This window comes from Scyliorhinus torazame, chromosome 4 (assembly GCF_047496885.1).
Source record: "Scyliorhinus torazame isolate Kashiwa2021f chromosome 4, sScyTor2.1, whole genome shotgun sequence".
NCBI classification, from domain to species: domain Eukaryota; kingdom Metazoa; phylum Chordata; class Chondrichthyes; order Carcharhiniformes; family Scyliorhinidae; genus Scyliorhinus; species Scyliorhinus torazame.
The window spans coordinates 164,734,944-164,759,254 of NC_092710.1; the positions used below are offsets into that span (position 1 = coordinate 164,734,944).

The 24,311-nt window shown below is 41.7% G+C and overlaps 1 protein-coding gene across 5 annotated transcripts in view; it reads left to right on the forward strand.

The window, feature by feature from the left end:
- Positions 1–21,290, forward strand: part of LOC140410572 (flap endonuclease GEN homolog 1) — a 79,137-nt gene extending 57,847 nt beyond the window's left edge. For all 5 annotated transcript variants that reach the window (XM_072498835.1, XM_072498834.1, XM_072498837.1 and 2 more), the window contains 5 exons: positions 6,733–6,813; positions 7,669–7,799; positions 8,244–8,305; positions 11,691–11,846; positions 16,630–21,290. In XM_072498835.1, the coding sequence (XP_072354936.1) occupies positions 6,733–6,813; positions 7,669–7,799; positions 8,244–8,305; positions 11,691–11,846; positions 16,630–18,197 (1,998 nt within the window). In that variant the 3' untranslated portion in view covers positions 18,198–21,290. The remainder of the gene's footprint in view (positions 1–6,732; positions 6,814–7,668; positions 7,800–8,243; positions 8,306–11,690; positions 11,847–16,629) is intronic.
- Positions 21,291–24,311: the final 3,021 nt, after the last annotated feature.

The window sequence follows — 24,311 nt, forward strand, 5'->3', positions numbered from 1 at the left end:
TGAACTCCCTCCCCTGCACCGTGAGGTTCGCGATGCAGAACCCTTTTATCTCTACCGAATGGGACCCCGCCGCCAGAATTTTTTTTTGATTACTCTGGTGGATCGGAAGGGAACAGCGTCTTACCGTATTGGGATGTATAAAACTCTCCGTGCTCCTAGAGTCGATCAGGCAGGGCGTCTCGTACCCGTTTATAAATATAGTCGTTGATGCTGTTTGGAGCGTTCGGGCCCGCGACTGGTCTACGGTCACAGAAGCCAGTCGTAGTTGCTGCATCGGGGCGTTTTCTTCAGGCCCCGTGTGGCCGTCCATCCCGGGGTCCCTAGTTGTCAGCCAAGATGGCGGCGTCCACGGGTCGTACACGGTCGGGGGTGGACAAGATGGCGCCGCCCATGGATCGCACGTTGCCGGGGAGCACAACATGGCAGCGGCCATCCTTCCCGTATGGAGTCCGGGACCCAAGATGGCGGCGTCCGTTGGCCGCACATGGATCGCTGGGGGGTTTGAGTTTGGAGTTCTCCCCCGGAGATTGCGGCTACCCCCCGGGCCTGGCACAGAGCTAAAAAATGCCCCTTTTTCCCGCACCCTTTACAGAGGGCCGAGCGGGCCGGGCAGCGCATTCGGGGGTGTTTCCCCTGCCCGCAAAAGTAGCAGCGGGGCCCACCCGGGTGATCTGCCGCTCTGGCAGCGCAGGCCTGCGGGGGATCCAGGGGGTTCAATCGCGGCGGGGGTCCACGGTGCCCAAGGGGCTGCCGCGCGGTCGGGGGTGTGGGCGCGTGTGTTCTGTGAAGCCACATCAAAAAAGGCCGCGAAGGCCCGTGCCTCTTTGAGGCCTAGTGTGTCTCTTTCCAGCAATCGCTGGCGAATTTGGGATGAAAGCATACCTGCCACGAACGCATCTCGGACCAGCAGCTCTGTGTTCATTAGCCGAAACCGATGGGCAGTTGCAGTTTCTCCCCACTATTAACAGCGCATTGTAGAATTCGTCCAGCGATTTCCCCGGGGATCTGCCGTCTCGTCGCGAGCTGGTGGCGTGCGTAGATCTTGTTGACGCGCCGAACATAGATTCGTATCAGCATGGCGATCGCCGTCGGGAAATCTTCCGCATCCTCTATGAGCGTGTAGATTTCAGGGCTCAACCTGGCATGCAGGACCTGGATTTTCTGTTCTTCTGTAAGTATGCCGGGGGCCGTTCGGAGGTATCCCTGAAAACACGCTAACCAATGTTTAAAAGTGGCCGCTGAGTTTGCCGCGTGGGGGCTGATTCGCAGGCACTCCGGAATGTTTCGGAGCTCCATGTCCTTAAAAGTTTGCGTAATAAATTGTAGCACAATCAATCACTCAGGAGACGAGATGAGAAGGAGTCGAACGATGGCTTTATGACGCAGACTTGTTCCCCAGCAGCACAGTTACACAATGCGGCTGCTGGGAGAACCTGGGCTCTTATACTCCGCCTTACTGGGTGGAGCCAGCAGGCGGCTGATCCAATCGGGATCCAGTGTCCATCCACCAATAGCCTCTCGGCGTCACAGGGTACCTTAATACCCCTAATACATACCACCACATATTTATCTTTGTGAAGACGGAAAATCCAACCTCGCATGTAGGTAGCTGTGAAGGACACTAGCAACAAAATGTTTGTTTTACTCCGCACTGGATACTCCTCAGAGATGCTATTCCAGAATGCTGACAGCCTCATAGACTTGTGTGTTTATAATGTGTTGTCACAGGTGAAGCGCAGAAGTTCAGTCTCTTCATTTGGAGTTAGCTGTAAGTTAATAACTGACGGTCACTGTCCGTGTAGAGCTTGCACATTCTCCCCGTGTTTGCGTTGGTTTCGCCCCCACAAACCCAAAGATGTGCAGGGTAGGTGAATTGACAATGCTAAAATGCCGCTTCATTGGAAAAATGAATTGGGTACTCTAAATTTATTTTTAAAGAGTTAGTAACTGGCTCCAGGGTCTCAAAGGGATTTTTCACCCACCTCCTCTTTCAAAATCTGAAACTTCTCCTCTGGACCTGCAGCAAGATGCAACTGAATAAGGCTTGCCAGTCTATTGACAGTTCCATTACTAACACTGTTTTCTTCAATGTGTCGTAGGAGTATGGGGAATATGTAGTAGGTTTGGCTTTGTACTCGCACTTGCCAAACTTTCAATAACTTTTGGAAAGTATATATTTCTTCACAGTGCCAAAAGCAATCATCAACCTTTCCTTACAATTTGAGGTTCAGTTAGTTTAGAATTGAAAATATGGCTGCAAGGTAAGACATAGTTAGCATTCAAGTTTCATCACCAAGTGAATCAGCCGGGGGAACGATTTCTCAAGGAGGAAAGTGTGGATTTCAAACTTCTGTTCGTAAACTCTGACAAGCATCCGACCCCTTGACACCCAAGACAGCTCATAGAATCATAGAAAGAATCATAGAAGTTTACAGCATGGAAACAGGCCCTTCGGCCCAACCAGTCCATGCCGCACAGTTTTTACCATTAAGCTAGTCCCAGTTGCCCGCATTTGGCCCATAACCCTCTATACCCATCTTACCCATGTAACTATCTAAATGCTTTTTAAAGACACAATTGTACCCGCCTCTACTACTACCTCTGGCTCTGTGTGAAACAATAAATGTGTGCGCGCAGCCCCCATTTAGGGACATAGAGCCTCAAAAACCTGATATTGAGTTGTTTGTGTTTAATGAAACTCACAACTTTCACAAATACTCCGGACTTGCTAATGGTTTAAGTTCTCACTGCATCCTTTGAAAAAAATCAAAAGGTTTGTCCTTCGTCTTCAAATGGCTTTGAGGTTTTGAGGATTTTAAACTCTCATTTGCCAGTACTTCCCTCCATATTACACACATCCTGATTTGCATTGGCACAATTAACAAAACCATACCTCAAGAAATCATCTTTATACTGCTTTGTTCCCTTTCCTTTTTTTTCTTTGATGGCAGTTCACCAGAGGCCCTGGAGCTCTGTATAGAGCTAGCACTAGCACTATTTTGTCCTGCCGTGGAATCTCCTGAGAGGCTCTCTACAGTGGATTCAGTTGTGATTTGCTGGCCTGTTTGTGTCTCTGGTCCTCTTGTTGCCTTGTTTGCAGCTAGAAAATGGAGGAAATCTCTTCTCCATGATTTTGCACCTAAAGCACTGACGCGTAACGTCAGTGTACGTGCCAGGTGTGTGACCTGCTCTTTGCCGACACTTCTGGTCGGAAGACTGCCTTGTTCCATTTAAAAGCCGGTCCGCAATGTTCCCGACATTCGCCCGCGAACTGCAGATTCAAAAACCTTGAACTAGGGTGTAGTGATAGAAAGGGAGAAGAAAGGGTTGGGAGAGACAAATAGCACTAGAGTAAGAATAGTAAAGCATTTAAGGCTGTCCAGGTGACAGCTTACTCTCTTAGTGAGAACATACCTGGCGTTTTGGGTGCAGTTTTGGTTTCCTTACCTAAGAAAGCATATACTTGCTATAGAGGAAGTGCAGCAGACATTGACGACCTGATTCCTGGGATGGCAGGATTATTGTATGAGGAAAGATTCGGTCAACTAGGCCTGTATGCACTGGAAATTAGAAGAATGAAAGGGGATCTAATTGCCACGTCTAAAGATCTGACTGGGATGAACAGACTGAATGCAGGGATGTTGTTTCCTCTGCGGCGGATGTCACAGTCTGAAGATATGGAGTAGCTCATTGAGGACTGAGATGAGGAGAAATGTCTTCACCCAGAGGATGTTGAACCTGTGGAACTCTAACATCGATCAAGTCGCTGAATATATGTAAGAAAGAAACATACGTTTCTAGACTCTAAAGGCATCAAAAGCTTTGAGGAAAGTGCGGTAGTATGGCATTGAGATACGGGATCAGCCATGATCATATTGATTGGCGGAGCAGAATGACCTATGCTTCATTCAATGGGGTTATAGTAGGAGGAAATGCCAGAAGGTCGAAATTAGGTTTATGGTGCATGGTTGCATATGCACTGTGGATGGTAAATAATGTTGGCATGCTCCAAGCGCAGATGGACACAGAGGAATATAATGGTGATAGCAGACTTTGCTCAGAAAAAGGGTAGGACTGAGTATTAAATGTTCTTTGATGCAGGTTGTTCAGGAAAGAAAGAGAAGGGGAGAAAGTGACCTTATTGTTTAAGATAAAATTACGATGTTGGAGAGAGCGGGGTTAAGGACAGTATTTGGTCAGAGCTAAGAAACAGTAGAGGTACTCAATTGGGTGTATTGTATACAGGAACAAATTTGAAAGGAAATTATAGTTATGAAAAATTAGAGTATTTATCATGGGGAAGTTGAATTATTTTGTAGACTGGATTAGTGACAATATATAAAGGACAGAGTTTCCTAAGCATGTTCAGGAAAATTTTCTAGATCAGTATATTTTCAGCCCAACAAAGAAGGAAGCACTGCCAAGTGGATCAAATGACAGTAAGCGGGCAGGTAGGGGACAGTGATCATATTATGAAACAGTTCAAGTTAGCATTGGAAAAGGACAAGGGACAATCTAGAGTGTCATGATCTGCAAACATGCAACCAATGAACACTCAGAATAGGACACAACCAATGGGCAGTCAGGACACTCAGAGGTGGCATCAACACAAGGGGGCATGACATAAACACTATAAAAGAGATGAGGCACTCACACCCTGCCTCTTTCCACAGACAGACATCTAGAGAGTTAGACAGGGTTGATCAGCAGCATCACACCCCAGCACGTGGCTTAGAGCAAGCTGATACAGTTAGACTAAGTTACTACAGTTAGATTAGCAGAGAGTCAAACTTATTTGAGAACTGTGTTAATAGTTCAATAAACACATTGAACTCATTTCAGAGTCTGGAGCATCCTTTAGTTAAGACTGCATCAAGTAGCAGCCTGTGTTATCCGAAGCAGCATAACACAACATAGAGTAAACGTAATAAGATAAACTGGAGTGGCAAGCAAAAATAATTGAAAAATTGGCTGCCTTTAATGGTTCAGGTCCTTCCTAAAGTGTGCTGTCCAGAATTAGACACGCTACTCCAGTCGAAGCCAAATCAGTGTTTATTTCAACGAGGAGGAGAATTAGGTCAAACAAATCTAGATCTCCGTGGAAAACAAAAAGTATACAGAGTAAGATGAAGCAGATAAAGAGTGCACGTGAAAGATGTCAGGTTGATGGTTAATAGTGAGAACTATGATGAGAAGTGGAAAATAAAATCAGAGAGGTAAGTAGAGAAGAGAACAGAGAATCCAAAAATCTTCTCTAGACATGTAAATAGTTAAAGAGAGTCGAAAAAGTAGAGGTGGGCCGAAAAGGGACCAAAAGGGATTTATATATAAAGGCAGAGGACATGGCTGAGGTACAAAATGAGTGTTTTGCATCTGTCTTTACCAAGGAAGGAACTACACTCCCAAGTTATTGTGAAAATAGATGTATTTGAGACACATTGATTGAACTTAAAGTTGATATGTCAACACGATCAGGTGGGATTCATCCAAGGATCATAAAGGAAATAAGGCGAGCAGTGTAGATGCAAAATTGGCTGATAGACAGAAACAGAGACGAGTGATGAATAATTGTTTTTCTGACTGGAGGAAGACATACAGTTGGGTTCCCCAGGAGTTGATACTAAGGCCATTGCTTTTCTGTATCTTTGTTTGTGACCTAGACTTGTGTGCATGGCACAATTTTAGTATTTACTGGTGATGCCAAACAAGGAACCACTGTGACTGTAAGTAAGATAGTGTAGACCTCAAGATCATAGACAGGCTGGTAGTATGGACGGGCAAGTGGCAGATCAAATTTAATGCAGCAAAGAGTGAAGAAATACATTTTGGTAGGAAGAACGTGGGCGGTATTATCAAGGTTACAGCACTAAAAGCAGTGGAGGAGCAGAGGGATCTTGGGGTTTATGTGCAGAAATCATTGGAGGTGACTGTGCAGGTTGGAAAAGTAGTTAACAAGTTATGCGGGACCCTGGGTTTTATAAATAGAGACAGAGATAACAAAAGCAAGAAGTTATGCTGAACCTTTATAAAACACTGATTTGGCTTTGACTGGAGTAGTGTGTCTAATTCTGGACAGCGCACTTTAGGAAAGATGTGAAGAATTGGAGAGAGTGCCAAAAGGTTTACAAGAATGGTTCCAGAGATTAAGGAGTTCAATTACATGAATGGATTGAAGTTGTGGTCTCCTCCAAGGTTGAAAAGTTAGAGATGTTTAAACTTATGAAGGCTCTAGACAGAGTATATAGGGAGAAACAGGCTCCATTGACAGAAGGGTTGAGAACCATAGTACACCGATATTAATAAAAGAAAACTTTTGCTGATGTTGGAAATCTGAAATAAAAACAGAAAATGCTAGAAAAGCTGAGCAAGTCTGACAGCATCTGTGGTGGGAGAAACAGAGATAACGTTTTGCATCTGTCTGACTCTTCAGAGATCTTAAGATGATTGGGAAAGAACCATAGGAAACATGAGGAAGAAACATTTTACACAGCAAATGGTTAGAATCTGGAATGTACCGACTGAGAGTGTGGTGTCGGCAGATTCAAACTTGGCTTTCAAAAATGCATTGGCTAATTATCTGAAGAGAAAATATTTAGTGTTATGGGGAAAAGGTAGGGGACTAGGGCAGGATGATTTGCTTTTTCAGTGAGTTGACCCAGACACACAGGATCAAAAGGCCTCCTGTGTTGTAACCATTCTATGATTATGTAAATATTGTTTCCTGTGCTTCAGGTGATCAGAGAATTTCTTATCAGTAAAGACCAGCTAATTCAAAATGTTCAATGGAAGCGACCAAAATTGCTTTTACTTCAGGTATGGAATAACATTTTACAAAGTGGTTTATTCAAAATGTTACAATAATGCATTTAATTGAAATATCAGATTGAAGATCTTCAGTGCAGCTGCTAAGTGAACCAAGCATGCACAACAGGTGGGTCTCAAGTTTAAACCCTAGTCTTTTAATGGGTTTTCTGATTTTATCTGGGGATGTTATTACACTACAATAGAACAGTGCCTTCTCGGACAGCAAGGAAAAAAATCAACCAGGCTTCCCTCTTCTGATCAGCATCCACCAAGCACCAGGCCTACAATAGATTATCCTTCAAATACACTTTTATTCTTCTACCATAAAGGAGTACTTCCACAAACAAACAAACCCTTGTTTCTCATGAACTGAAACATAGCTTTATGTGCCAAGCATTGTATGTTAAAGCATGCTTGGGTTGACTGTAATCTTTTTATACCACTGATCAGCTTGCTAAAAATTGTGCAAGTCATCTTGTGTTCTCTGACTGACAGGCTAATAACATTGAGTTTTTGTAACTCAGGCTATAAGCCACAAATCAGGTTGATTGAGAAGTAAAATTCAAGGTTAATAAGAAGAAACACAGTAAATGTCTATATCTTACAGTGAAAAAACATTTTATTTCTCTCGTATACTTTTTAAAATCCAAATTATGTCATATCAGACATATCAGCACAGCAGACAAAATTGAGTCCATACGTATTGATTTGGCAAATAGAATTTTGTGGTCTAATGTGTATACTTGTAAGGCAAAGGAACTTCCATGCAGCGAAAGTTTGGATTTCCTACCCAGATGATCTGGAAAGCTTTTGACAAATAGCTCATCGTGCCACATTAACAGAAGTTTTGTTTCATACATCTAGAATTTTGCCCTGGATAAAATGGAGTGGCCTAGACACTACACATGTGAAAAAGTGCTGAACTTACTCTCACATCACGATATGATAGAAAGAAAATTGGGAAAAAGAGACCCATGTCATTTACAACCGATAAGGTACTAATCACTAAAGTGCTTAATTTACCATTATTTGTACCTCATTTTTTGGTTTAATATTCTGGAACGATCTATATTGCTATTTTGTTTACAATACGAGACATAACTGAAGGCAGTTTATCTGCTTTGCATCATATTTACTGCCCGTTACACAGTGTCCTGGCTGGGTATGCTAATACTTGATTACAAGGAATGGTTGGGTAACCATGCGCTTGCATAGTTTTGTGGAGCGAGGGGCTGTCCCACTGCAAATGTCTTCTCATTCTTGCACAGAAGCCAGATATATAGGAGAGAATGGAGTACAGAAGATATCTTCAGTGGCCGTCTGTAAAAGCACTTAACACTATAATTCTTTACATCTTGATGTGTTATCATATGTTTTTTGCTACGCTATAGTCTGTAACGTATTCTGGGTTTCAAACTTCTTTCCTTTTTCCTTTTAAGAGTTGTCAGAACAAGAATTCGGAATGGGATTCCATGTTTTGAAATTCTATGGGGAAAGCCAGGTAATTTGGTTTAAAGTTTTAACTTTCGAAAGATGTTACATGGAAAAGTATAGCCTGGCTTTGTGATCATAATTTCAGCTTATGTCAACTATGACCACATGCCATGTAAGAAAATCACAAAATGTTCCACAATGGCCATAAACATTACTAATGTACAATATTGCCTGTAAATTCATTCTACAATTCTGCGCAATATCTTATTGATGAAATCCTTCATCACAGGTCCAGGAAGCAATTTCTGAGACATTCCAAACTTTTCCAAAATAATATTTTCCTCTGAAACATGAAGAAATGTCAGTTGCATTTCTTGCAAGGTTATTATGAAGTTCATAGCCTGAAAGTTTCAGGCTGAATGTTTCTGCCAAGGAAGCAGATTAAAAGTATGCAAACCTCACGAGATAAAAATATATATGGTGAACAAATCTCAATAAATCCATTGGCCACAACTGTCTTTGTAATGCTGAATTCCCTCCTGACACCTTGCAGCCCTACCTACTGGCAAAGTTGGTCTGTAAACTGTTCATCTGCACCAGATGTGAGAGTGCATGAAAGAGACCAGGCAATTGTAAGTAATTATACAAAGCTGCAGCATAGGACTACTTGCATACCCAACAGTGAAAGCAGCAAACGATTGACAGCTAATTGATCCCACAAACAATGGATCAGATTTAAGCTCTGCAGTTATGCCACATCCAATGTTATAATGTGGAGATACCGGTGTTGGACTGGGGTGGGCACAGTCTTACAACACCTGATGAAGGAGCTACGCTCCGAAAGCTAGTGATTCCAAACAAACCTGTTGGACTTTAACCTGGTGTTGTAAGACTTCTTACTGTGCCCATCCAGTGGTGAATGGTGATGGACAATTAATCAACTAATTAGAAGAGGAGGCGCCACAAATGTTCCCATTCTCAATGATGGGAGAGCCCAGCACATCAATGCAAAAGATAAACCTGATGCGTTTGCTACACTCTTCAGCCAGAAGTACCCAGTATATGATCCATCTTAGCCTCCTCCTAGGGTCCCAGCATCACAGGTGCCAGTCTTCGGCCAATTCAATTCACTCCGTGTGATATCAGAAAATGGCTAAAGACACTGCAAAGGCTATGGGCACTGACAATATTCTAGCAATAGTACTAAAGACTTTTGCTCCAGACCTAGCCATGCCCCTGGCCAAGATGTTCCATTACAGCTGCAAAACTGGTATCTACTTGGCAGTGATAAAAATGATCCCATAGTGTTCAAAAGGTTAGGTGGGATTATTGGGTTACGGGGATAGGGTGGGTTGTGTGTCTAGGTAGGGTGTTCCTTGAGAGTGTCGGTGCAGACTCAATGGGCCGAATGGCCGCCTACTGCATTGTAGTGATTCTATGATTCTACGAATGTGGAAAATTGCTCAGGTATATCTTGCCCACAGTATGTTTTGTCCAACGTGGCCAAATATTGCACAGTCTTTCTACTCTTGATCATCAACCAAGTGATGGAAAGTGATCAACAGTGCACTTGACATTTACTCAGCAATAACCTGCCCTTTGATGTCAGTTTGGGTTCTGCCAGGGCCACTCGGCTCCTGATCTCATTACACCTTTAGTGCAAACACGGTCAAAAGAGCTGAACTCCAGAAGTGAGGTGGGAATGACTGCCGTTCACATCAAGCCAACATTTCACAAAATGTGACATCAAGGATGCAAAAAAGCTGAAGCCAATAAGAATCAGGGGGAAAGCACAAAGGAAGATGGTTGTGGGCTGTTGGAGGTGAATCATCTCAGTTCCAGGATATTGCTGCAGGAGTTCCTCGGGGTTGTGTCTCATCCCTAGTCATCTTCAGCTGTTTCATCAATGACCTTCCTTCCATTGTGAGGTCAGAAGTGGGGATGTTCACTGATAATGTTCACTGATAATTGCACAATGTTCAGCGCCATTCACGACTCCTCAAGTACTGAAGCAGTCTGTGCCCATATGTAGCAAGACCTGAGCAATATTCAGTCTTGGGCTATAAGTGGCAAGTAACATTCGTGCCACACAAGTGCCAGGCAATGACTTATCCTCAACAAGACGGAATCTAACCTTCTCCCCTTGATATTCAGTGGCATTACCATCGCTAAATCTCCCACTTTAAAACATCCAGGAGGTACCATTGACCAGAAACTTAATTGGACCAACCATATAAATATGACTCACCTTTTGACTTCCCAAAGCCTATGACCATCTATAAGGCCCAAGTGAGGAGTGTGATGAAATACTGTACATTTACCTGGCTGTGTGCAGCTCAAATAACATTCAAGCATCTCAACACCACCAATGGCAAAGCAACTGACTTGATTGAACCCCATCCACCATTTTGAACATTCACTCCTCCACCACCAATGCACAGCGGCAACTGTATGTGCCATCTATAAGGTACAGAACAGCAACTCATCAAGTGTCACTCAACAAACCTTTCAATCCCTCGACCTCTGCATCTAGAAGGATGAGGGCAGCAGATGCATGCGAACACCAACTGCAAGTTCACCTCCAAGTCACTCACCATCCTTACTTTGAACTATATTAACTTTCCTTCACTGTTGCTATGTCAAAATCCTGGTACCTTCCAAACCACATAGTGGGTTTTCCTACAACACATGGACCGCAGCAGTTCAAGAAGGAAGCCCATCACCACCTTCTTAAGGGCAATCGGGGATGGCCAATAAATGCAGGCCTGGCCAGCAACAATAAATATAAAAATGTCAAGATCCAGTAATGAGATTTTCTCCCATAGCCACTTACGCTAATCACCCTGCATTGGCTAGAAAGCTCAGCTCTTGGATACGTTTATAAATGTTGATCCTCTAAATTACAATTTAGCACATGAACTCTTTCTTGCCAATCATACTACCTATTTTACATTCAGTTCACATCCATAATTTTGCATCCCATGTGTAGCTTTTTTTCATAGACCATTGCTAATTTTAAAGTCAGCAATTGAACATAAGAGATTTTTACCTTCACTGTCTGGACAGTATTATGGTAGGGGAAATTACCTGCCTGACTTTCCAGAAATCATTGCAATAAAAAATGGGGTGGGTTTGGGAAAGGTCAGGCGTATCTTGAAAGCTCAGTCACATTACTGGTCCCAGATGATCATAGGCTGCTTTTCCCTTTGAGGGTGAGAGCTGACTGGTGGTAGTGAGGTTGGCGAGGTGGGGCCTTTATGAATAACCTGGTTAAGTGGATGAAGATGAAAATTTATCCCATAATAAACATCATCTTATTTTCACCTACAGTCAATTGTATCTGAGCAATTGTTTAGCGGTTAACTTCTATTTACAAACGATCGTCTTGAGCTGAGAAACTAGTAATAGCTTGGTAACAGACATTTTAATAAATGATTTCCTTTGTTAACTAGAGCATTACATTTACTCAAATGATCAATCTGAAGATTCACAGAACACTGTATCAACCATAGAAGATCAAGTTTCCTTTCAGGCAGCATATCCAGACATAATTTCTCAATTTCACAGACAAAAAGCAGAAAAAGAGGAAGAAAAGAAGAAGCAAAAAAGTAAGTTGCGATATTAAAGAGGGGGCATCATCCAATCTGTTCTCAGGAATGCATGTGTCTTCAATGAAAGGTTTACATTCCAATCAGTACATAATGTTTTCATTGGTTGTACATGAACTCGCTTACTGAGCTTTTGGAAAAATTAACACTTTTCAGGAATGTCGGAAATGTTTCTATGTTCAAAAATGTTGTTTGTAGTAAATATATTTATGTTGGGCCGGAGGAGATTAATTTAAGCAGCCCGGATTTCTCCCCTCACTACCCACCCATTACAGAAAGGTGATCTCTGATTTCCCCCTTTATAAATTGTGGCATATTTTCCCCAACTTTTTAGTTTGGCGTGATCCAAACCTTTGTTTTTTTTAAATTTAGAGTACCCAATTCATTTTTACGAATTAAGGGACAATTTAGCATGGCCAATCCACCTATCCTGCACATCTTTAAGTTGTGGGAGCGAAACCCACGCAAACACAGGGAGAATGTGCAAACTTCACACGGACAGTGTCCCAGAGCCGGGATCAAACCTGGGACCTCAGCGCCCTGATGCAGCAGTGCTAACCACTGCACCACTGTGCTGCCCTCGTGATCCAAACCTTCATTAATAATTTCACAGCAAACTCAAGGTAGGGTAAAATAATAGGGTCTGTAGCAAACAATTTTGGTTGTCTGTAGAACGTTTTAGTCTGACAAAGACAAAAGGATTGGCAGGTTGTGGCTGAAAGGGATCTCTCTTGCTCTAAGCAATTTTTACAAGAAATCTCTATACAATAGTACAGCAAATATCCCTGTGTTTGCTAACTTTATTTATAAGTGGCTTTTGATCTGTAATTGACTTTACTTAATTGGAAACAGAAAATATAAAAGTTAGTAGTTAAAATGTTTCTTTTTATTTTAAGAATTGTTTAACTGTTAATTGAAAAGCTACTTTTTTTGTGCTGTTAATATGGCTAATACTGTGTTTCGTTCCATATAAAATATCCCTATTTGTCACTGGAATCACCCCTGGGGCGAAGTATACTTTCTTCACAGTTTTACAAATTGAAAAATTGTTGGGTCTTACCAGTTCCCTAACATAAATTGGGGTCTGGTCCGGTACCATCACATAATTGATCGCCATTCACTGCTTCATTCCGAATGGCGATGCCTTGACCAACCAGAGTTAGACTGCCTTGTTTAAATTTTAAACACTGCTTGACAGTTAACTGTCAGTCACCATTCTCCATGGCAACACCTCAGAGTCCTGTTTCCAACCGAACAACACTCTTATACAGTATAAAGTTGTTGTTTCCCCTGACGTTGGTATTCTGGCAATTGTCCTGATGAGTGCAAGGCCAAAAGCTTCAATATAACATATTTTTTCAGCACTCGCATTCTATTTTACATAACATTTAGATTAGAACTGTTATATTTTGAACTAATCAATCATTTTATCCTGCAAACAGTTCCTCAAGTTTGCCCAAGTCTTCAGCTGGTAAATGCACTGCATGGAGTGGTCACAAACCAGCTTTAATCACTGACTTGTGCTGAATGTGTTGCTATCATTCAAGGAGGCAATGGATGCATTACTGTATGTTATGACACCCTGGGCTAGTGCGCGGTCAATTCCAGCCCCACCTTACCCAGAGTTGCAACACCATTGAATTAACCAATAATTCTTCGAAAACTGCCCAAAGTCTTTGGCCCTTGGCTGCCCAATAATTACAGTCAGCAGGCTTGTAAATTTAAAAACAATTACTGTTTATTTATAATTGGAACTATAATGATTATGCAGCAAATACAACTGGTTAACTGTTATCTAATTCTTAATCTCCAACTTTAACTTGTCTGCCCACCCACACACACAAGGCAGACAAACACAAAGGGGAGAAAAGGACTGAAAGTAGTAAGTACAAGGAAAAAGAGTTTTTGCTTCAGATACTTGTCTTTAAGCAGACTTTCCTTCAAAGTAAGCTTTCAAATCCAGTTATCTGTTTGCAGTCTGTAATGGTTTCACTGTAGATTCTTTCTGGTCTCTGCAGTTTCAGAAATGCAGCAACTCACAGCCTTTCTGAAGAAAACACCAGGGTTTCCAGGATCCAACTCTGCCTTCCTTAGGTCTCTGAAAATCATCCCACCCAGGCAGGATCCAATCACCGCCTGGTACCAGGCAGAATACAGCCTTTTGGCCAATTCATCAAACTGAGCCCCATCCCATCTCTCAGGAGCGAAAAGGGTTTAGTTCTGCTGTCCAAAGCTACCAGCACCATGTGCTATGTTGCAATTTCTTGAATTCCTCATTCTCTCTGCTGCTTGACTCAAAGATACATGCTGTTAGGCCATCCTGGGCTAGTGCCTGGTCAATTCCAGCCCCACATGCCCCAGAGTCACAGCACAAGTGAATTAATTAATAATTCTTATAAAAATACCCAAAATGTTTGGCCTTTGGATGTCCAGTAATTACAGTCGCGAAGTTTGTAAATATAAGCACAATACTGTTTATTTAATGACAAGAACTATAATGAAATATGTAGCAAATACAGCTGGTTAATGATTATCTAATTCCAAATATCCCATTTTAACTTTCCCCCACCCTATACACACATACACACAAGACAGTCAAACACAGAGGGGTGGAAAGGGGTAAAAATCATAAGTTTCAGATGATGGTTTTCAGCCCACCTCCTTCACAACAAGCTTGCAGGTTAAACTCTCTGCAGCCTATATTTGTCTTCTCTGTAGATTCACTCATTCATTCAGGTTCTCTGTAGTTTAGAAACTCAATACACACATTGGCGAGAGATAGGCAGGTCTGGTCTTTATTTGCACAGTCTAATTTTTCTCCTATTCAGAAAAAACAGCGCTCAAAGCAGCTTTTCTGGAGAGTGAAAGCAGATCTTGGTCTTTGTGCTTCCAGAATCAAACTTAAACTTCTTAGGTCTCTGAAATGCATTCCACTGGGATAGGATCATTTCACCACCTGTTACCAAGCAGAACACATCCTGTTAGGCCAATTTATTGGCCAGTTGCCAATCAATCAAACCAAGTCCCAACCCCATCTCTCTCTATGGTGTCAACAAGACTGCAGCTCTAGTTTAAGCCAGCAAAGCTGTAACTACTTGATTATTCTGCTTGAATTAAAGATATTGGCTGTTTGCCTTAAAGAGACATGTCCATTAATCATCCATGCCTCAAAAGTTTAACTGCAAATTAAAAGAAAGGGGAAATAAGGGATTACACGGGAAGGACCCATTCAATGTCCATTAAGCATCCAGGGATCAAAAATGATAACGGCAAACACGCTTTTGGTCAAATTGATTACTAGGCTGGCCAACTCCAGTTGTCGGAATAGCTCCAGTTGCTCCATATGTTCTTCCCACGAGTCACTATGCACTACCACATCGTCCAAGTAGACCGCACAGTGAGGCACTCCAGCCACTATTTGGATATAAGCCACTGGAATGTTGCTGGTGCATTGTTCAGTCCAAATGGCGTTAGCCTGCATTGAAACAACCCTTGCTGTGTTACAAAAGCAGATCTCTCCCTCACCCTGGGTGTTAACGGGACTTGCCAATATCCTTTCAACAGATCAATCTTTGACAGGAAGGAGGCACTACCTATTCTACCAATGCAGCCTTCCAATATTGGAATTGGATATAAATCTGTTTTGGTGATGGCATTTATTTTCCAGTATTCTACGCAGAACCTTATGGTTCCACCGGCTTAGGCACTAATACTACCGGTGAGTTCCAATTGCTCATACTGGGCTCAATTAAATAATTTTCCAACATATATTGGATCTCTGCCTGTAACGGAGCCAGTTATTGTGGATTCGGCCGATATGGCTGTTGCTTTATTAGTTTGGAGATTCCTATGACTACATCATGACGAGTTAACAGAGCAGGTCTTTTTCCCTTTGTGTCCAGATCTCAACTCTACTTTCCTTAGGTCTCTGGAAATCATCCCACTCAGGCAGGATCCAAATGCCACATGTTACTGGGAATAATACAGCCTTTTGGCCAATTCATTGGCCATTAACCAATCAATCGAACTGAATCCCATCCGGTCTGTCAGGAGCCACAAAGTCTGGGTTCAGTTGTCCAAAGCTAGCATACATGTCCATTAAGCATCCACGGATCAAAAATGATAACGAAAAAATAAAGATAGGGGAAATAAGGGAATCAGCAGGAAGACCCCTTGCACCGTTGGTGTTGTGTGAAGGAAACAACTGACAAACATTTGAACTCCTAGTCTCTATAAAACTCACTTCCTAAAAATTCACTAATAGCTTGTGAGGACCAGCAGTAATGCCCTCCACAGTATGATAGCCCACTGATCCTCACTTTTGATGTCCACACACAAATAATTGGTTCCCAACATCCACAAAACAAAGCCCAGTGTAATTTGCTGCCTTTAGAGGAGGATAGGAGAAAAAACGCTTATTTGTGCATTCATTTTAAATAATAAAGGATTTGTAGTACTGACTTGTTACCACGAGGTGTCCTAGCTGTGCTTATTTGCAAAGAGCATCGGAGATGTACATTTATATCAACAACTTTGACCACTTCTTCTCTCCTGCTAATTAGCTATCCCTGAGATGTCTTTCCAGCTACTCCATTTGACCAGTCCTCCATATAACTGCAGTTTTGAAACTAAATACTAATCATCCACTGTAGTATCAAGTAAAAAAGAGGAAGAGCAACAAAATATGTTTTAATTTAATGATGTTTGCCAAAATATTGCTAGAAATGGAAACTAACTTAGTTCTTTAGCTGAGATGATTGATGAGTTTTGTATTTTATTTCAGGTAAAAGCAAGAGAAAAGGCAGGGTGGCTCCGATGCCTGATGAAATTACTCAGCTACTTGCTGGAATAAATTTACAACCTTCCCATAAAGATGAAGTTGCAGCAGGAAGTGAACCTGTTGAAAAATGCATAAGTCAAGAGGCAAATCCCTCCAACTCCCCTCATTGGAATCTTTCCATTGGCTTTTCTGCTGAAGACACTCAGATTCCCAAAGAATTCTGGAGGAAATCTCCAAATCAAATTGAACAACCTGCAGTTAGATACAGTGCAGAAATAGGAAAATCTAACTGTGAGTCTCTCTCTCTTACAGAATCAGAAAATACACTTAATGCTAATGCCCTATCCCCCTCAGCTTCTATGTTAGTTGCAGAGATGCATTTGAGTGGCATTGACTGGAGTCAATCATTTAGTACACCACTATCAGAGTGCAGTCTGATAATTCAAGCTGTAACGCCTGAACAAACTCACTTGGTCATTGATAAGTCCTGTCTTCCCATGGGCTCTATCAATAAACTGATAGAAGACGGGGCATTGAATGAAAATGCTGCAGAGTCGAGGCAAGATCCAGTTCAGAAAAATATGAGGGAATTATTTCATGAGGATGCAACAATGCTGGGTGATCTCTATCATTTATCCTTAAAAGACCGAATTCTATTAAAGAACTCATATCAGTTTTTATCTCTGCGTCAATCAGATACTAATTCCAGTGGAACCGGCTCCCTGTCATGTTCATCTGGTTGTACAAGTGATGGGTCATCTCCGAAAGCTGTTGTTGAGCCTCTTATTCAAGGAAAATTCGCAAATAATTTAATTTATTGGAATAAAGAGGGATTCCCTGATTCTGACTTCTCAGAAACTCCATGCTACCAACAAGAGGACCCAACTGCAACTCGCCATACCAGGCCATTAACTCAGTTAGGTAAAGAGAATTTAATGGACTCAATGGAGGTGGATTTTGGAATACATGATCCAGCTATGTATTCATACCAAGCTTCAAGGACAGATAACATTTCATTTAAACTGAAGGAAAACAAATCAGCCAAACCACGCAGAATGAAACTAGTGAATGGAAATGCTTCAACAGTTCCAAAAAAAAGTGTTTGTCACAAAGTATCATCATCCAGCGATGACAGTGATACTGAGAATTCAAGAATGATACAAAAGCTTGGTGTGAAACCCAGAGCTGCAGAGAGCACTGTGATGTCATCCTGCATTGCAAATCACAGCCAAGTATGGACTCAGCAGACCGAAGCCAGACCTGTCATTGGTAGAGCAGGTCACACCAGGATAGACACTGAATGCATTGAACTCAAAGTCGTCAGCAATGTTGGTGTTGGGAAAACTGAGCAAAATGCATTAATGCAGAAGCACAGCAAAGCTCGTAGCAAAATCTTAACATCCCAGAAAAATACCTCTGCTGCTAAAACAGAGAGTGGGAGCAGTGCTGTCCTGCCAAGACCTGATCTGAGCAGTGTGCCCATTTTCAAGCAGCTCGGTGACGATGATGATGATTCCATCATAGTAATAAGTGACAGCCCCATTCCATTGTCAGAAAGGCTGAAGCTTTGACTCACAAGTATTTGAATTGTTACTCAAATGCATACACTCAAGAATAGGTTAGAAGCTTTGTAGTTTATTTTAAATTAGATGTTCTATGTTTTGGTTATTTTGAATGTCTAGTGTAGAAATGTATATAACAGACACATTTATCCCCCAACATTTTCCAATAAAATGGATAACAATGCTGTAAACTGCCAGACATTTACAATGTTCCCATGCTGTAAATTTAACAAATGATCACAAGGATAAATAACTTACGATATTCCTTATCCTAGACCAGGAAAATGCTCTATGTGTGAATAGGTGGATGCACCCGCCCTCCCAAGCTATCCTTAAAAGACCAAATTCGATAAAATGAGTGTGGTGCCAAAATATACAGCCTGGCCTGCCTTATTTCAATAAATACTCGAGGGTCAATTGGACTTGTTAACAAGTCAATGGAACTCTATAATATGTTGCTATCACCATAATATGGTTGGAGTAGGCAGTCGGATGGGAGTGAACAAGTCTATTTTTTTACGATTGTAAAGGGTGGTGCAATTAGCGCATTGGGGTCAGCCCAAGATAGCAGCCACCTTTCTTCCTACCCATCTGCTCAATAAAACCCACCACTGCTGTCCCCCTTCCTAAACTCAGCCCTTCTCCGCCTGATATCCCAGACTTACCTTGCTCCAGATCCATTCACCTTCTTGGGCCTCCTTGCAGTCCTGGCAGCACCCACTAATGTGCTCTTGGAGCTGGTGGCCAATCCAATCGGCCAGCAGCTTCTAAATGCAGGATTTCCTTCTAAGTGAGAGGCAATAGTCCCACGCTGCACATGCATTCAAGAACATTTTTATTTCCACTCCTCTCTTTTTGAGTCTCTGAACCATGCACCTTTCCCAGTAAAGAGAACGCATCTGAATGCTGCACTTGATTAACACGTGTTAAGTGAATTGGACATTCTGAAATCTCCCTCAGTGTATTCAAACATGAGCAGAAATGTGACGACTCGGGGATTTTCACAGTAACTTCATTGCAGTGTCATTGTAAGCCTACTTGTGACACTAATAAAGATTATTATTAGCTACATGTAAGTGTGGGTAAACAGCTTAGATGATTTATAAGCCGATTGTTTTTTCCATTCCTCCCAGAATCATGCTCTGAGGAAATGCCTCTTATCATAAGACCGTAAGACATAGGAGCAGAATTAGGCCACTTGGCCCATCGAGTCTGTTCCGCCATTCAATCATGGCTGATATTTTCTCATCCCGGTTCTCCTGCCTTCTCCCCATGACCGCTGATCCCCTTTATTAATCAAGAACCTATCTATCTCTGTCTTAAAGAGACTCAGTGAATTGGCCTCCACAACCTTCTGCGGCAAAGAGTTCCACAGATTCACCACCCTCTGGCTGAAGAAATTCCTCATCTCTGTTTTAAAGGATCGTCCCTTTAACCTGAGATGGTGTCCTCTGGTTCTAGGTTTCCCTACAAATGGAATCATCCTCTCCACGCCCACTCTATCCAGGCCTCGCAGTATCTTGTATGTTTCAATAAGATCCCCTCTCATCCTTCTAAACTCCAATGAGTACAGACCCAGAGTCCTCAACCGTTCCTCATTTGACAAGGTCTTAATTCCAGGGATCATTCTTGTGAACCTCCTCTGGACCCTTTCTAAAGCCAGCACATCCTTCCTAAGATATAGGGTGCAAAACTGCTCACAATATTCCAAATGGGATCTGCATTATCTGCATATTCTCACTGTTGGTTCAAACAAAATCAGATGTAATTTTTCATCTTACAACGGATTCCTGTTTTAAAAGGGCATTATAAATACAAATTGTAGATGACAGTCTCTTGACACCATATTACAATGCATATTCAGCTTTATGGAAGAACCAGGAATTGCTGTATTTCTAGATTATATTTTTAATTCACTGCCAGTTTTACCCTGGTTTTTCCTCCGCCTTTTCTAGGCCACAGGTATTTACTGGAGCCATTAAATGTGAACCATGTAAAGTGAATGATTATACCTACTCCAAAACGGTTAGATTAACAGACACGCTATTTTGTAGACTCCTCTGTGAAGTGGTAGATATCAGGATTTTTAGTTGTGTAAAATTGATGTCAATATTGCAACAATCGGCTGCATTTTGTTAAGCTATTTATACACTTATTTTTCAAAACAATTGACTCGGGTATCGCCTTTCACAGCTTTGGGTTGTCCCACAGCACTTGGTCAATGAAGTACCTTTGAAGTGTAGCCACTGTACAAAATGTCACAGCTAAGCTGCACACAGCAAGCTCTCAAAACATCAATGTTGTAATGACCAGTAATTACTTTTTTAGTGATTTTGATTGAGGGATGAATATTGATTCGGCCAGTAGGTATAGCTCTTCTGCTGTACTTTAAAATATTACCATGGCATCTTTTACATCCTGTCGGCCCATAGGACCTCGGTATAATGTATCATCCAAAAGATGGTACCTCCAACAAACCCCCTGCACTGAAATGTCAGTCTATCTGTTTTTGCACATGCCTCTGGAGTGGGACTTCAGCCTACAGCCTCGTGACTTGGAAAGAGTGCCACCGACTAAACCACATCTGATTACTGTCAATGTGAAATTCAACTTGGTTATTCTCTGTAAATAATTTTTTTCATTTCTAATAGGATCAGGCAAATGTTTAGTAAACAGAGTATGAGTTGTAGGAGGATAAGCAAAATAAGGAAAAGGGATTGAATATGGCATGTTTGTAACTTTCTGTCTCAAGAGTGCACTGAACCATAAACAAACCATCAAAGAAAATCAAAGTGGATACATTCATTTAAACTGAGGGTGTTGGTAAAGTAAGCGGTGTTGATTAAACAGGCTGCTTTGCCCTGGATGGTATCGAGCTTCTTGAGTGTTAGAATTGCACTCCTCCACAACCTTATCTACATATCTGTAAGTTCCTATAGTTGTGTCTTTTCGATTTCTTTCTTTGCTATTGTATACAAAAGTATATATATATATAATATATATATTCTGTAGATATCGTTATATTACTGTACAATGTTTCTTTACAATGTTACTATAAATACAAACCAATAAAAGTACTTTTTAAAAATTGCACTCATCCAAGCAAGTGGAAAGTATTCCATCACGCCCCTGACTTGTGCCTTTTAGGTGGTAGATAGACTTTAAGAGTCAGAATGTGCTCTATTTGCCAAATACTATCCAATCCTGCTCTTGGAGCCACAATATTTGGATGGCTTGATCATTTAAGTTTCTGGTCAGTGGTAACCTCCCAAGATGTTGATTGTCTTGTGATGAAAGCTTGGCTGAGCATAGTGGACAGTAACCTAGATTACTCCTAAAGTACGCTGCTTTGGAGGGGGGCAGAGCATCGCGAAAGCAGCGCCACCCCTGATTTCGCCAGAAACGGTGATTCTCCGCACGATCGCTGAGCGCGATTTCAGCGACCAGAAAATCCCGCCCAACGTCTCTGGAATCAATCTAGTGAACCTTCTCTGAACTGCTTCCAAAACTGTGCACTGTAGTCGAGATGCAGTCTCACCAATGCCTTGTACAGTTGCAAGAACACTTCTTTACCGTTATGCTCTATTCTTTTAGCTATAAATGCCAACATTCTATTTGCTTTCTTTATTACCTGCTGTACCAGCATGCCAGTTTTCGATGACTTATCGACGAGGACACCCAGCTCCCTCTGAACTGGAGCAGCCCGAATTCTCTCCCCATTTAGATAATAAGTTGCCTTTCCATTTTTCTGACGGAAATGGGAGCACCCAGAGGAAACCCCGCAGACACGAGGAGAATATGAAGTCTACGCACAGACAATGACCCAAGCCAGGAATCGAACCCGGGACCCTTATGTTTAACCGATGTTAAACTAACTGGTCTGTAATTTCCTACATTCTGCCACCCTTCCTTTTTGAATAAGGGCGTTACATTAGCATTTTTACAATCCACTGGAACCTTTCCCGTATCTGGGGCATTTTGGAATTATATAACCAGTGGATACACTATCTCTGCTGCCACTTCCTTTAACACCCTAGGCTTCACGGCGCCGAGGACCCTGGTTCGATCCTGGCCCCGGGTCACTGCCCATGTGGAGTTTGCACATTCTCCCCATGTCTGCGTGGGTCTCACCTCAACCCAAAGATGTGCCTGCCAGATGAATTGGCCATGCTAAATTGCCCCTTAATTGGAAAAAAAAGAATTGGGTACTCTAAATTTATTATTTTTAAAACACCCTAGGATGTCGGCAATCAGGCTTGGGGGATCTGTCTGCCCTCCATCCCAATAGTTGGTTGAGTACTGTTTCCGTATTGATGCTGATTGTTCTAAGTTCCACCCTTTCAATTCCCTCTGAATTGCCCGTTCCTACAGGAATGGTGCAACTGTCCTCCACGGTGAAAACTGAGATGAAATATTGATTCAGCAACTCTGCCATTTCTGTGTTCCCCACTGTTAACTCTCCAGTTTCATCTTCCAAGGAACCAACATTCACTTTAACGACTCTCTTCCCTTTTATGTCCTTAAAGAAGCTTTTGCTATCCTTTTTGATATTTTGCACTAGCTTTATTTCTTACTTTATCTTAGCTCTTTTTATTACTTTTTTAGTAACCCTTTGTTTACATTTGAAAGTTTCCAAATTTCCAGCCTGCCACTGGCCTTTGAAACATGGTATACCTTAACTTTTGTCCTTATAATGTCCTTAACCACCTTGCTTAGCCATGGATGTTTTCCACCCCTCTCTGGAATATATTTTAGTTCAACGGAATTTGAGTATCTCCTTAAACAATGCCACTGCTTGTTAGCTGTTCCACCTTTTAGCCTTCCTGCCCACTCTACTCGGGCCAAATCTGTCCGCATGCCTGTGTAATTATCTTTGTTTAATTTCAGAAAGCTGGTGTGGGACTCTTGCTTTGTCGCTCCCAAACTGAATTTTGAATTTTATCATACTATGGTCACTATTCCCTAGAGGATCCTTAACTATGAGGTCATCAATTTTACCACAGAACATCTAGCTTATGTGCCCGTATCTCATACAGTTATGATTGTGTGGGTTAATAAGTCCAATTTTCTGCTGTTGTAAATGGGAACAAATTAGATCTGCTGGACAAATTATTATCAACATTAAACAGGCAAATCTAACTAACATTGTGTGCTATTTGAGGCCTACCACAGCAATTTTGGTTGCAGTAACAATAATGCAAAGTGGATAAACCTATTATATAAACCGATTTTCTATTCTGTGCTACATTCTACCTCCTATTTCATTTTACCTTAGTTATGAATCTCATCCAATGTAGAAGCATGTCAAATTTTCCTGAAAATACAAGTAGAAATGTTTTACTGTTTCCACTGTTCATTTTATTACTGCCTGCAAAAGAACTCCATGAGCTGTGGTATACACTGCCTCCCTTTTCTGGTTTCTATATTGACAATGCTTTTCACCAAGTTTTAATTCTGCAAATATTCACTCACTTAAATGTTTGCCTTGAACAAATAAATTTCCTGATCTGCAGCTTGGAGGTAAGACCATTTAAAGTAGTTTACGGCTTTCTGGAGTGCTCTGAGTTTAGGCGCTGAAATAAAATCTAGTCAATGTATTTTTATCAAAACTTGTGAACATATTCAACAACGTTATTCATTTTAGAAACATATTACTCTGCCTCGATATACCAATGGAACAATAATTTCAATCCATGCTGTCATGGTCCTATTTGGAACAATTTTCCAGGCTTGTATTCCCAGCCAAATGTCGATTGAGTGGTTTTAGAAGCTACTTCCCAATTATCAAAAGTGCATAGTAAGCTTAAATTTGGTCCTTTATCATGGCCAAGAAATGTGACAGTTTCCGACACCAGATTTGTCTAAAGTCGGGGAATAAAAGTTGTTGCTAGTTGGGGTATCAAATACTGCTCAATAACATTTATTATAATAATAATCTTTATTATTGTCACAAGTGGACTTGCATTAACACTGCAATAAAGTTACTGTGAAAAGTCCCTCGTCGCCACATTCCGACGCCTGGTCAGGTACACTGAGGGAGAATTCAGAATGTCCAATTCACCTAAGAGCACGTCTTTCGGGACTTGTGGGAGGAAACCGGAGCACCTGGAGGAAACCCACGCA